Source organism: Archocentrus centrarchus, chromosome 15 (assembly GCF_007364275.1).
Source record: "Archocentrus centrarchus isolate MPI-CPG fArcCen1 chromosome 15, fArcCen1, whole genome shotgun sequence".
NCBI classification, from domain to species: domain Eukaryota; kingdom Metazoa; phylum Chordata; class Actinopteri; order Cichliformes; family Cichlidae; genus Archocentrus; species Archocentrus centrarchus.
Genome location: NC_044360.1, coordinates 8,358,474 through 8,371,344, shown reverse-complemented (window position 1 = coordinate 8,371,344; position 12,871 = coordinate 8,358,474). Strand labels below are relative to the sequence as shown.

Below are 12,871 nucleotides of genomic sequence, written 5' to 3'. Positions count from 1 at the left end.
CTGCACTGTAAAAACTATACTAGCATAATTAAACTCACAAATCTCTCTCTGTCTTTTTCCCCCTCTCTGAAATCCTCTATCTCCCCTCTCCTCCCTCTTTTTCAACTTTGGTCTGTCTCTTCTAGACTTGTGTTTGATGAGTTATATAAATACCATCCCAATGGAAAATGTGCGTCATGGTACAGACATGGTACAGACTGCTGTGTTTGAAATGAGTGTGTGCATTTATATGCACACAAGGACACACACATGGGTGTGCGTGCGCACACACGCACACGCACACTGCAAAGACAAAGACGCCTATCACTGTTTTCTGCCTAAAAGTCAAGTGCAGAGCAGTGAAAGGAGGAGGAACACGGATTATAAATCAAGATGGAAAAGTGAGGTAAAAAAAAACCCAATCAAATAAAAAAGCACGCTGTAGTTTCACAAGGTTATTTGAAAATGGCTCTTATTTGCTGAGCAACTGCGCATGAGTTAAAAAAAAAACATTCATCTCTATCCCTGCATGCTTTTCTACCTTTTGTGTTTTGTTTTTTTCAAACTCACTAAAAGAAACAATTACTAAATCTCTGTAATGCACTGTATGTGTGTCTGCATGTCTGTCAGTGTGTGTTTTTTTACACCCTGCTGATCTGATCAGTTTCAAATTTGACGAGTGTATCATCCAGGTCCTGAGGAATTGCAGTGTCTGTTGTTTGGATGAGTGTTGGTCTCAATTTGGAAGTCTTTTGTGGCCTGAAAGATGATGTAACACTCTTTTGTGACCTCTTAATTGTGTCACTGTTTTAATTCAAATCAATATATTGCATTAGAGCACTTTTGTGAATGCACTAGCAGCATCTTCCAACAATGAAAGTAAGTAAAGGCTGACTTTGCACATTTGGTTTCCTTTTAACAAAACTAATCAGCCTTGGTATCGGTTAACTGTCCACTATTGCTAATTACCCTTTTAATTTTGTATATAACACTGCAGCACAGCCTCTTTCAACCTTTTGCTGTTTTCTAATTCATACTGCCAATATATTGTACATTTAACATATGTCAGAACAAATCTATGGCTAGATTTTGTTAAGTAATGCAAGGTCAAATAAGGGTTCAGTCATTCCATAAATCAATACACAAACCAAGGAACTAAGGCTTTTTGTCTCTGCCCTTTGATGTCAGCTGCAATTTGCAATAAATGTCACTAAAGGAAAAAAATAAAACAAAACAACAAACCAAAAAAAAAAAAAAAAAAATCCATTCCTTATTTGTAAACACAATCAAAACTGGACTAAACAATCAAGCAAACCAGAGCAGAAGAGCAGAAATCACAGTTTTTAAAATGTAAGCATAATAAGTCATTAAAAATGTTCTAAATAATCTAATAGTTGTATCACATGATAAATTGTTTATATGTTTGTGTCTTTGTTGGTATGAACTGAGAGTCATACAAACCTGTAGGTAGCCTCGCCCTGCTCTTTCCTTTAAGAGTTAGTGGGGAAAAGAGGAGAAAAAGGGAGAGAAATCAGTATCCCAGCAGATTAAAACAGCATCATAGAGATGTTGCCATTAATTGATATGGGAAGCATCAAGCCAAAAGGAGACAAGGAGAAAGAAATTTTAGTTCAGTGAGGTTAATTAATTACAATCACATGCAAGCAGCCATGCATGGTAAGGCTAAGTTTCAGGTAAGGGACAAACATAGAAATGAGAAATGTAAGGACATCTATCTCCATATATATAGTCCTGTTTTTATAGGACGCTATACAGTCCTGTGAAAAAATAAGTACACTCTTGCTAGTTCCACAGGAATTAAGGGGGTAAGTAGGAGGCAGGTGTTGCTAATCAAATGCACTTGATTAATTAATCATCACCAAGTGTGACCACCTCTATAAAATAAGAGTTTCTGGAGAGCTCAGGTTTTTTCATATCAACGTTGATTCCAAACTTTTTTTTTTTTAAACCACAGTGAGTGTCTCAGGGGAAATGATATTCAGCACCCCTGTCATTTCAGCTTGAGCGTTGCTTTTTATTTATTTATATTTTAATCGATCGTCACTCCTGTGGAAACACTTTGGAAAGCTGCGCCTCTTCTTGCTTCCTCCTTGGACTTCAGACATTATTATTCAGTTTTTTGCAATCATATTTTCTCCTTATTCCTTGCCATAGAGGTGCAGGCTTCTCTCTTACACCATCTTCACCACTTTCTCTGCTTCACCTGGAGGTAAATGTGTTTCCTTATTTAGAGAAGTGGAGGTGGGGCAGTATGCAGATAGCATGCAAACTGTATGGAGACAGCACAAGGCTGCTGGTTCAGAATTATTTTGATTTACTAACATATCCACGGTAGTGAGAACAAAATAGGCTTTTACGCACATTTTATAAATCTGATGGTAATTTTGCGTGTAAACATTTTTTTTTTTTGCAGGATTAAGAATGTTTCCACATAAATATTAGTACATGAGGCCCAATGCCATTTGGAAAGACAAGACTGAAGTAGAGATGTTTGGCCATAATGCACAGTGCCATGTTTAGCAATGACCAAACACAGCATGTATTTGCAGCCACGGGACCTGAGCACTCTGCAGTCATTGAGTTGACCACGAACTCCTCTGTGTACAAAAGTATTCTAGAGTCAAATGTGAGGCCCTCTGTCTGAAGAAGAGTGGGCCAAAATTCCTCCACAGTGATGTGAGAGACTGATTAAGTCATATTTAAAATGATTAGTTCAAGTTAATGCTGCTAAAGGTGGTTCTACACTGTACTGAATCACGGGGTGTACTTTATTTTCAACAGGACTGCATAGAGTTCTGTGAAAACATTTTGTCACATGACTATATAATGGTCCTGTTTAAAAAATGCAGGAGAAAACAAATATCAGTAAATCACTAAACTCATGAATATCCATGCCAACTCAATAATTCTGTCAGACTTTGCTGAAAACTAATGCGTTCATTTTACCCAGGCTAACTTCAGTTTTTTTTCAGTAACCAGCTACAATTTGAACTATTGGCAGCTCATATTGACAAATACTAATTAACTGTTTCTTTGCTTTTTTTTTTACCTTTTTAAATTTTAAATTCATGCTACAGTCTCAGAATAAAAAAGTACTTTCTCTCTTTTAATGTTGAAATGACCTCTGCCTGCACTTGCACTTGCGTTACTGAAAGGCATTGTCAACATTATGTATTTACAGACGCATTTATACCATCTCCAGATAAATTATTAAGAAAATGCATCAGAAACCTTATATGTTACAAATCATTTGACAAATCTTATGTGTGACTCTAAGGATGGTGAAGGTTATGCAATCAGCAAAACATTCCAATGTTAGGTATGCTTATGAAAAAAAGATGTTACAATGCTTCAAAACAATGAGTTATACAACAAAACAGGAGCTGAAGTCACACCAGTCCAACACACACCAGCTGAGGAGGAAAAGATGAGAAGGGCTGAGCAGCAGAGGCCATGATTGTAAGTCTGTAAGTTGTTACCTACTTGGCGGGGCTGCAGGTATGCAACGCCTTCAAATGAGGCTTCCAGGTAGCAATGGAAACCGAGTTCTCATCAGCAGCATAACTACGCCAGACACACTACATGCAGAGTCAACAGGATAAATAACGCAATGATAAATTGAACAATAAATGGAGTAAAAACGGGGTGAGGGAGGATCATATAAGTTGGGTAGGAAGTAAGAGAAGAAAAGTGAGGAGGAAAAAAGAAAAACCTGATTAGTGCTTTTGGGATAGTGTTGATGCAATGTGGTTGGGGATGTCAAAGGGAGGTGGGGCAGTGATGGTGGTGGTGCTGGTGGAGGGGATACATGCCTGAAGGGGGGGAGGGCGCTTTGGTAGTGGTGCCAGGTGGCTCTGAGGTAGGGACGAGCACCGTCGGTGGAGTACATACGCCAAGCTGCCTGGGTGGGGGAGGGAGCAGAGATGGATATGTGCACACACATACAAACATACATAAATGACACAAAAAAGCTATGAGACAAACATGGTAAGGAAAAAAGGACCGACATTTATGTGAAAATATAACTTGCGTAATGCATTCTAAAAGCTTGTAACCACCCGGCAGCCACTTTGGAGGTTGTATTATACATTTGAAGAGTGTATAATCACTTTTTTTAAGCTGACAATATGAGCGAGTCATTTTATCACAAAAGTGTGAAACAACTGTTATAATCCTATCCCATACCCACATTCAAAGCTAGTCTATTTTAGTCCTAATTAGCTATATAGCCAAACCAATCCCAAACTACAGAGACAGATGGCAATCTCTTATATATGATTGAAAACATACCTGCAATCATGGGCTGAAATGCTAACAAAAAGCCTCAGGTTTGCTAGATTTCACCATGGCAAAGGATTATTTTTTGCACCATATAGCTATTTTCTGTAAGAAATGTGATGCTAGTTAGGTATAACAAACATAATAAAATTCCTACTCATATCTTACAGAAAGAATCTACATTCTGCTATAACACAAACATGTTTAAGTCTAACTTGCAGGAATATAGCAGGTGTATTTGACTTATTAGTGACAATTGTGCTCGCTGCCCACATAATTGCCCGCATATTGAGTGCCAGTTTTCCCATTCTTCTTCAAATATTGTCTCTATAAAGCTTTGGGGTTTTTTTTGTTTTTTTTTTTTGTTTAGGCAGCTTTTAAAAAACAGTCTGGGCTCTTTAGCCTTTGGTAATGCCTCCACACAAACATCAGCTTTTAGGCATTTATCAGCTTACTGTTGGCAAATGGAACTGACAAGGAGGCACATCCCCCTAATACTAAGAGTGTAGACATGAACTATTTTCATTTTAGGTGTGCGTGGACTTCATTGCTCTCTGTCTCTGTCTCTATGGTGACTGCACATCAGAAATTAAATGGCTTCTTGGCATTTAGGCTAAACTAAAAAAGGTTATAACACATTCTGAATTCAATCCAGGCGAATTTTCATTTACTACTTGGAAATTATCAGCAAAGATCATTCAAACTGTGTCGGGGGCAGGATGCAACATAGGTGTGTTTAGGGACCTCGTCATACAGCCAATGATGGACACAAGGTATTTACAGATTGAGAGCTCACACATTCTCTATGCATGCAGTCCACATGTACAGTTTATGTAGTCAGTTTATGGCAACACAGGTGTAAGATGTATAATGTGATTAACAGTAACCCTAATTTGCAAATAAATGTAAATGATGAGGCCATTCTGCAGCTTTATCTTTGACAGGTTGCTTTCTTTACATCGTCAGCCATAATTTACTTGAAGCTAACTCAACCTCTTCAAACTTGCCAGGTGTAGTTACAAGATTTGTGACGTGATTGGAAAACCCAAATATAAACACTTCACACAGACGGGATGGAAAATTAACACTGACCACCTGCCAAATGCTAGTCAGTTTTGGCTGCTGATTATTATGAGGACACTTTAATGGCATTTATAGATTCAATCTTGTTCTGAAAATTACACAAAAAGTTATTTGGCAAAAACAGCTACAGCAGATGTTGAAATTTAGAATTTACCAGCTGTGAAGGCTTGAAGACAGTGGTAATATTCTGTTGTGCACACTCACAGTAAGACATAGAGAAGAGTGATTAAAAGCAGTGAGAGCTGTGTGAGATGGGGGGGTGGGGGGGAGGGGGGGGGGGGGGGAGTGAGGTGACAGACAGAATAATAACACCGTCCACATATTTAACACATCAAAGCTGCTTCCAAATTTCCTTTTACCTGTTGAGGAAACTGTTATGAGCTTGGCAGATAATAGACAGTGACCAGATACTTGATGCAAAGCCAGTAAAAGAGAAACAAGCTCAACACACACTGGATTAATTGTTCACTTAGCGGGATATTAAGGATCAGCTGGGCTCCCACTGGATTTTGTCTAGGCTAACCATAGACATATTGATAACAAGGAGAACAGACAAAACTGGTTGAATTTAATGAATTAGTCATATAAATATTTGTGACGATTTTGCCTATATCGTCTAACTACTTATTTAAAAGGGAAAACCAAGTAAACCAAGAATGAAGCAGATGCAAAATGTTATTTGCATCTTTATTTATTTATTTACTAGTTTAATATTGAGAAGCTGTCACACAGATGATCAAATATCTAAGAAATTGTAGCTTAATATTAGCATGAATTATTCACTTAAGCTCTCCCTTTAGGACATAAGGCACTTTGTTATTATTGTACTGGTGTGCAAAAAGGAACACAAAGAGGTTACAATGGCATTCCTTCAGCTATTAGCTTGATATTAAGAGGGGACCAGGCTGCTGCATGTTAAGACAAACAGTGTCATTTATATCCTGTTTGTATGTATCCTGCTTTAGATTTCCTTTGGTTTAGTTTGAATGACATATTTACATTACTATGAGACAGTTCTTTACAAGCTTAACAAGGATCGCTTGGTTGCTTCATCAAACAACTGACAGCAGATGTGGGACAACGAGGGAAGACAATGCAGGATTTCTTGGCCACATTTGTGGGTATCCTTGGAAAGGGAACGATCTTGTCGGGCTACTATGACATTGTCTAGAAAGCCCTTCATTAAGACACAGATGCAAAGTATGACAGACAGTTTGTGCAACAATTTAGATTTCCAGATTTCCACTTCCAAATATGTAGTTTTGAAACCAGGTCAACTGTAGAGTTTTTGACTTAAAGTCTGAAGAAGTTTTTGTCTAGTTGGTCAATTTGATACTATACTGAGGTAAGGGTAAGCATCACATCATCATAACCGATACAGATTATAACCGTATCTGAAACAACACTGTAAGGCTCCGACGGAAAATTCCAGAAGAATATTGCATGGTATTTTATGAAGTAGGGGGGATATAGATCAGACGCAGACCTACACAAAAACAAACACAAACAGTCTCACAAATACATGCAAACAAAGACAGATGTGCGCACATTTAGTTGCGCACATCAGGGAACACACCCCACAGCAGACATTTATTGTTCATTAGAAAGCAATGCAGCTGGTCTTGTCTATTACGATAAGTGATAGTTTGGAGGAGCGTCTACTCAGAGAATGATCACCATGGAAACGGCTCATAAATCCCAGCAGTGTGTGTTGCAGTTGGACCTGAGAGACAGCAGCGTGCCTCACACACTGTTAGTCATCATCAGGTACACACCGCGACAAGGCAAAGAAGGGCACAATACAGACACACGCACATGCACACGCACACACATTCATATTAAGTACACTCTTAATGAAACACCCTTAGTAATGGAAGAGATGCACACCTGCACTTCAACAAAGGGTAAAAAGTGGACACACTCATGCTTCCATTTGAAAACAGGCAAAACAGACACGAACTATACACAAATACATGAACATTTTCACATAAAAGGAAAGAAAGTTTCTTTGTGTTCACACTGGCACTCAGCTGCTGCTCCTGCAGAAAAAAAAAAAAGTCGAGGTGAAGTGTGTTTGTTCTCTGCATGTGTGAGTATCTACCTGGATGAGGCTGGCAGCTGGGTTCCTCCTTTTTTCAAAGTGCTTTTGTCGATGCTGCTCCTGCACCTTCAGGGCAAAACCTGACCCCAGGATGCCCTATGTGGAGAAAACAAATACACACAAATACACAGTTGTAAACTTGGAGAAAATTCACCATGGAGAAAAAAAAAAAGGCCCTGCTCTTGATTGTATCACATAAAGTGTAATCAGTCATTGTGCTCATTGTGCTACAATGTGTGTTTTACTCACAGCTGGCAGGGCAAAGAAGGAGATCCCCAACAGAGCAAAACCTGCTGATAATAACCGTCCTGTCCATGTCTGTGGGGTCTTGTCACCGTAGCCAATGGTTGTAAGGGTGATCTGAAGATTCAGAGGACAGTAAGATAACATAGCCAGTTTATTTATGCAATTTAACCCACAGAATGAAGCTAATGATCATTTTGGACACTGAAATAAAAAAAAAAAAAAAAACGTTTTTCATGTCAGAGCGTTTTTCATGTCAGAGCACATGCATCAGATTCATGGTACTGCAAAAGTGTACAACTACAGACTGAGCTATTTTTATGCACTGTCTACTCCCTCAAATTCAACTCATATTCTTACAAAGACTGACAGGTGTGCAGAAGCAGCCCACAGCATTTTACTACATTTAACAAATCTTTTTTTTTTGCCTTTAGAGTAACATAATTACCATCTAAATGACTGTAGTATTACTTGTAAAATTACATCTCAAGCTCATAGTAGCCACACAACAAACCCGATAACTTTGATTAGCTGCAGTCACCTGCTCCTGTATTCCTCGTGTTTGATTTGGGAGATTTTTGTCTCCTCCCCAGATCAAAATGGGGGATCTCTGGCTTATTAGGCAAATGTATAAACCACTATACTGTGGAAACACTAACCTGGATAACATTAATAAACTTTATAATCTTTGTGAACTGGTAAGGAAAAGAGTTAATGACTCTCAAACCCATTTCTCAAATGCACTCAGGGATTTGTTTTAGATTAAAGAGAATGAAAGAACACCAACATCTGCTGAACGGCACACTGAGCATCTCCCAAATGTTCATATTTTTCAAAAGAAGTAAAAACACAGAATAAAAGATGAACCAATGTGAAGGACAAATATTCTCAGTATAATAATAAGCAGTTTCTAAATCTGTGGTACTGGCTCATATATTCCTCTTTGACAGCTAGTTGACATATACATACCAAAAGCCCCTGTAACTAAACTTCAAACTAAATTTGTAGATTAACCTGAATACTACTCAATACCTGTGCTCAGGAGTGGTGACTCTGTTTGACAGCTATTGTGTTGCACCATAAAAATAAATATATCTAAACTTTTGCTTTTAGCAAGTATGATACAACAGCTTTTAGTGTCTACCAGATAGAAATCTTCTCCAAGGCCGCAGCATGTGGGAGCGTGGCGTGTCATTCCCACAAGCCGAATAGGCCAGTCGCTCCTGGCCGCAGGAGAAAATTGACTTTATTGATTGGGCCGTTTCTTGTTTGTGTGTTGTCTGTGTCCACATTTTCAGAGGAGGAAACAGTGCGTTATAGCCAGCCAAGTGTGAATTTAAAGACCATTCTTCCTTGTTTTTGTGTTGTAGGTGTCATTAAGGTCACGGCCAAACTATGAAAAGAAATGCATCACTGTTGTCAGATCAAATGAGCAAAAGGTTTCTTTGATTTTTGCATGTAGAACATTGGATTTTGAAACTTCTGATTTTAAATATCTGTTAAGAAAAAAGTTATGGTTAATTGAGTCCTTAAAACCTGAGACTTTAAGATGTCCCAAACATCACTGTCTGAATAGTAATGGTAGGAAATTGCTTTAGAAATTACTGAGCTAGGCCACAAAGATTTTTCATGAAAAGTTACATCTAGTCAAATAATCAGTCCATAGCTCTTTCAAAACAGCTTCAAAACACTACAATTGGACTGCATTTAAAGTCATTTTAAAACACGATATTGTGTGTTTTAGGGTGCGCCAGGTAATGTGTGTCTGCGTGTGCTCACCGTGCCCCACCACAGAGCATCAGCATAGGTGGCAAACTCCATGTTGACTTCTTTCTCCACCAGATAGACCAAGAAGGAGGAGAAGATTAGCACCAGGAACCCTATATACCAGGCAGTCACCAGCTCCTGCAAGAAATACAGATTCCATTATGCTGCAAACAGGGTGAAAGATACTGATAGCTTGCTTTTGAATATAATTACTCCCTACTGGGAAGGAGAGATTTGTTTTCACCACACAGCACTAGTCATTGAATAACATCATTATCTTGTTTCCACTTATTAAATTGGTTTATTGTAAAAGAGGAAAAACTATAATTACATTTTGCGATAAAAATGTGGCAAAATTAAAGTTTACTGCAGGAACAGTGAATATGGAGTACAATATTATGTATAAATAAGACAAATGCCAAAATATCAAGAGTACATGCAACTTGCGCACAAAGCAAATTACACCAGCAGATAACATAGTGCACAAAAGCTATGTAAGGTAAAATGTGAAAATGGTGATTTGAAACTAGAACTAACAGATTGCAAGGTGACATATAATAAATGATACTATTTTAAATAAATATGACAACTTAAAATTACCTCTACTGTTTCCTGCTGTAACATCTCACTGCAATTTTCGAGTCTTACAGAACGATGACTTTTGTAAAGTATGGTCCCATTCAGAGTAAAACTGATGATAAAATACTTTGTGATTGACAAGTTTCTAGCTACAATATGAATATGTTTCTCAGTTAAATTCAGCCTTTATTTTTCATCAACTAAAATGCAAACTTGAATGATAGTCCACAAACAAATGGGTGGTGAAAAAAAAAATTCCAGTAAGTCCTATTCAGAATAGTTAAAAGCCACTCCACCTTAACCAACTACAACAGTCAAAGGTTTATTTTTTAATTTCTTTATCTTTTAATTTAAATCAGTAGATTAATTATTATACAGGAAGACGGATTCATTTTCCTGTATACTAAGTATACAGAAAATATAGACTGTAGTGATTCTTTTCAATACATTCTTTAAACCTGCCATTAGCTTATTGTAAATAAACGCTAAATTCAGTTTTTCCTGACAAACATGTTTTTGTAACTCATGAGTTTTAAAAGTGCTACCTGAACCTAAGTTTCTTGGTTTACAATACATCTTCAACAGTGATTTGCAAGGCACAATAGAAGAGGTGAGTAGTTAGTGTAACAACGCCCACTTAAGGCAAGACTTAAAAAAAGCCCTACCTTACTATGTGCGTAAACTACAGATCCAAGCAGTTTCCAGGTCCCTCCCCTGCGGTCCATGCGCACCATGCGGAGGATTTGAAGGAAGCGAAGGCTACGCAGCGCAGATGTGGCGAAGATGTTACCCTGGCTACCAGCTGAAACCACAGCAACTGAGGCAATAAGGACGATGATGTCTGGGGAGTAAAAGAGTGAAAATTAAAGGTCATGGGTTTCACAATATTAGTAACAGGAACTGTGGTTGACTCACCTACTTTCTAAATCCATCCACACTGCCATCCATCACCTTTAAAACAACTATTGATTCACTACAAGATGTTTGTTTCCTTTTCTGTCTAGATTAGTCTTCTTGAGTCTTTGTGTCTACAGCCTTGAGATATCACACTTCTTCTGTCACCGAATTTCTCAGAATATTGTCTTCTTCCCTGCTTGAATAGCAAAACAAGGACTGAGAACTGCAGTCTTTTAAAAGGGTGTGTCTTTATGCTATAGTCATAGCTGTGACATTTTAGAAGCATCACAGCAGTAAATAATATTACTTTATAATCTGTACTGTAACTGGAATAACTAAGAATCTAGTTTAATCTCCAACTTGTCAACCTGTTCATGTAAGAAATTATAGTGTACCATCTCAAGGGAAATATTAAGTTAAGACTACACAAATATAATTAATGTGTTTAGAGTTGTGAATGGGTTCATTCATAAACTGTACAGTTGCATGGCAACAATGTCTTCACACAGACCTACCGATGACACAAAACGGCTTCCTGGCAAAGCGGAGACGTCCTTGCCAGCCTCGATAGCGGCAACAGCAGCCAGCACTCCATATCCTGATGATGTACTCCAGACCAAACACTACAATCATCACAAACTCCTGCAGGACACATCAACATACACGCTAATTTACACACTTGTACCTTATAGCATCATACAGACAATCATAGCCAAAGGTCAAAGATTGAGCTTCTTAGTTGTTAAGTGGACACACACAAACTAATCAATTCTTTCAATAACTTAAAAAAATGACAGATGAATTTGAAGAAAAAAACCATCACTTGTACTGTAATTACTGCCAGCTTCATATATTTTAATGAGGGCACTTTATAGTCACTAAACTAAACATTTTGATGTTCCTGGCAGGAAAAGAACAGGTGCAATTTACAACATATTAATGACTATTTTCCATTAAGATGCGCCTGGTTCACTGTTTAAGCTTATAGTGACAGTTCAGTGTTACAAAGTCACTGCTACTGTTATTAGTTACACTTGTGCTTTTCTTGCTGTGGCAATAAAGATGCCTGTGGTAAGAAAAACATTTTTTACTGCAGATAATTTGACTGATTGTAACAAGAAAAACCTGAGTGAAAACAAAACAAAACAAAACAAAACAAAACAAAACAAAACAAAACAAAACAAAACAAAACAAAACAAAACAAAACAAAACAAAACAAAACAAAACCATACAATCATTATTTCCAGATAAATGAGTAACACTTGCACTATAGCCTGCCAAAATATTTGCTGTCAAAATGTTTGCTTTTATACTGATGATTACTCATAAGAACAACCATTTGAAAAAACTAAAACAAAAACCCTTTATTTTGGAGAATGTGATTTACACTATATGGACAAATGTACTGGGCCACCTACACATTAAACCAACAGTAGCTCATGGCATGGAAACTATGGATGAAGCTCCCAGTGCAGTTTTTGTGCAGATGTTAATGCCAGATCATTGGCACTCGGCAAACCCGCACTGTAACATTATGTGGTCTGCTCGTTTGTGGCTGAGTTGCTGTGGTTCTTAAATGCTTCTGCTTTGCAATGATATCACTTCTAGTTGATTGTGGAATATCTAAAAGAGGAGAAACTGACTTGCTGCACCAGTGGCATCCTATTGCAGTACCATGCTTGAACTTAGTGAGCTTTTTAGAATGACCCATTCTTTCACAAACGTTTGAAATGGCAGACTGCATGGCTAGGTGTTTGGTTTTATAAACCTGTGGCAATGGGACTGAAAACACCTGAATTCAAAGATTAAGCAGTATGGCCCAATAATTTTTCCATACAGTGTAGCTCTGTTTTTTTTTTTTGCAAGGTTACAGGAGAAGATCAGTAGAACTCTTATATGTTAAATATGAAGACAATAGCCCAA

General features: G+C 37.8%; 1 protein-coding gene across 1 annotated transcript in view; it reads right to left on the bottom strand.

The window, feature by feature from the left end:
* Nucleotides 1-12,871, bottom strand: part of LOC115793159 (potassium voltage-gated channel subfamily KQT member 5-like) — a 120,157-nt gene that overhangs the window by 20,402 nt on the left and 86,884 nt on the right. Inside the window, exons 3-10 of the mRNA XM_030748001.1 lie at nucleotides 11,464-11,590; nucleotides 10,717-10,892; nucleotides 9,485-9,610; nucleotides 7,712-7,822; nucleotides 7,463-7,558; nucleotides 3,713-3,901; nucleotides 3,484-3,578; nucleotides 1,441-1,467 (exon numbers count right to left, since the gene is read on the bottom strand). Of these exons, the coding sequence (XP_030603861.1) occupies nucleotides 1,441-1,467; nucleotides 3,484-3,578; nucleotides 3,713-3,901; nucleotides 7,463-7,558; nucleotides 7,712-7,822; nucleotides 9,485-9,610; nucleotides 10,717-10,892; nucleotides 11,464-11,590 (947 nt within the window). The remainder of the gene's footprint in view (nucleotides 1-1,440; nucleotides 1,468-3,483; nucleotides 3,579-3,712; nucleotides 3,902-7,462; nucleotides 7,559-7,711; nucleotides 7,823-9,484; nucleotides 9,611-10,716; nucleotides 10,893-11,463; nucleotides 11,591-12,871) is intronic.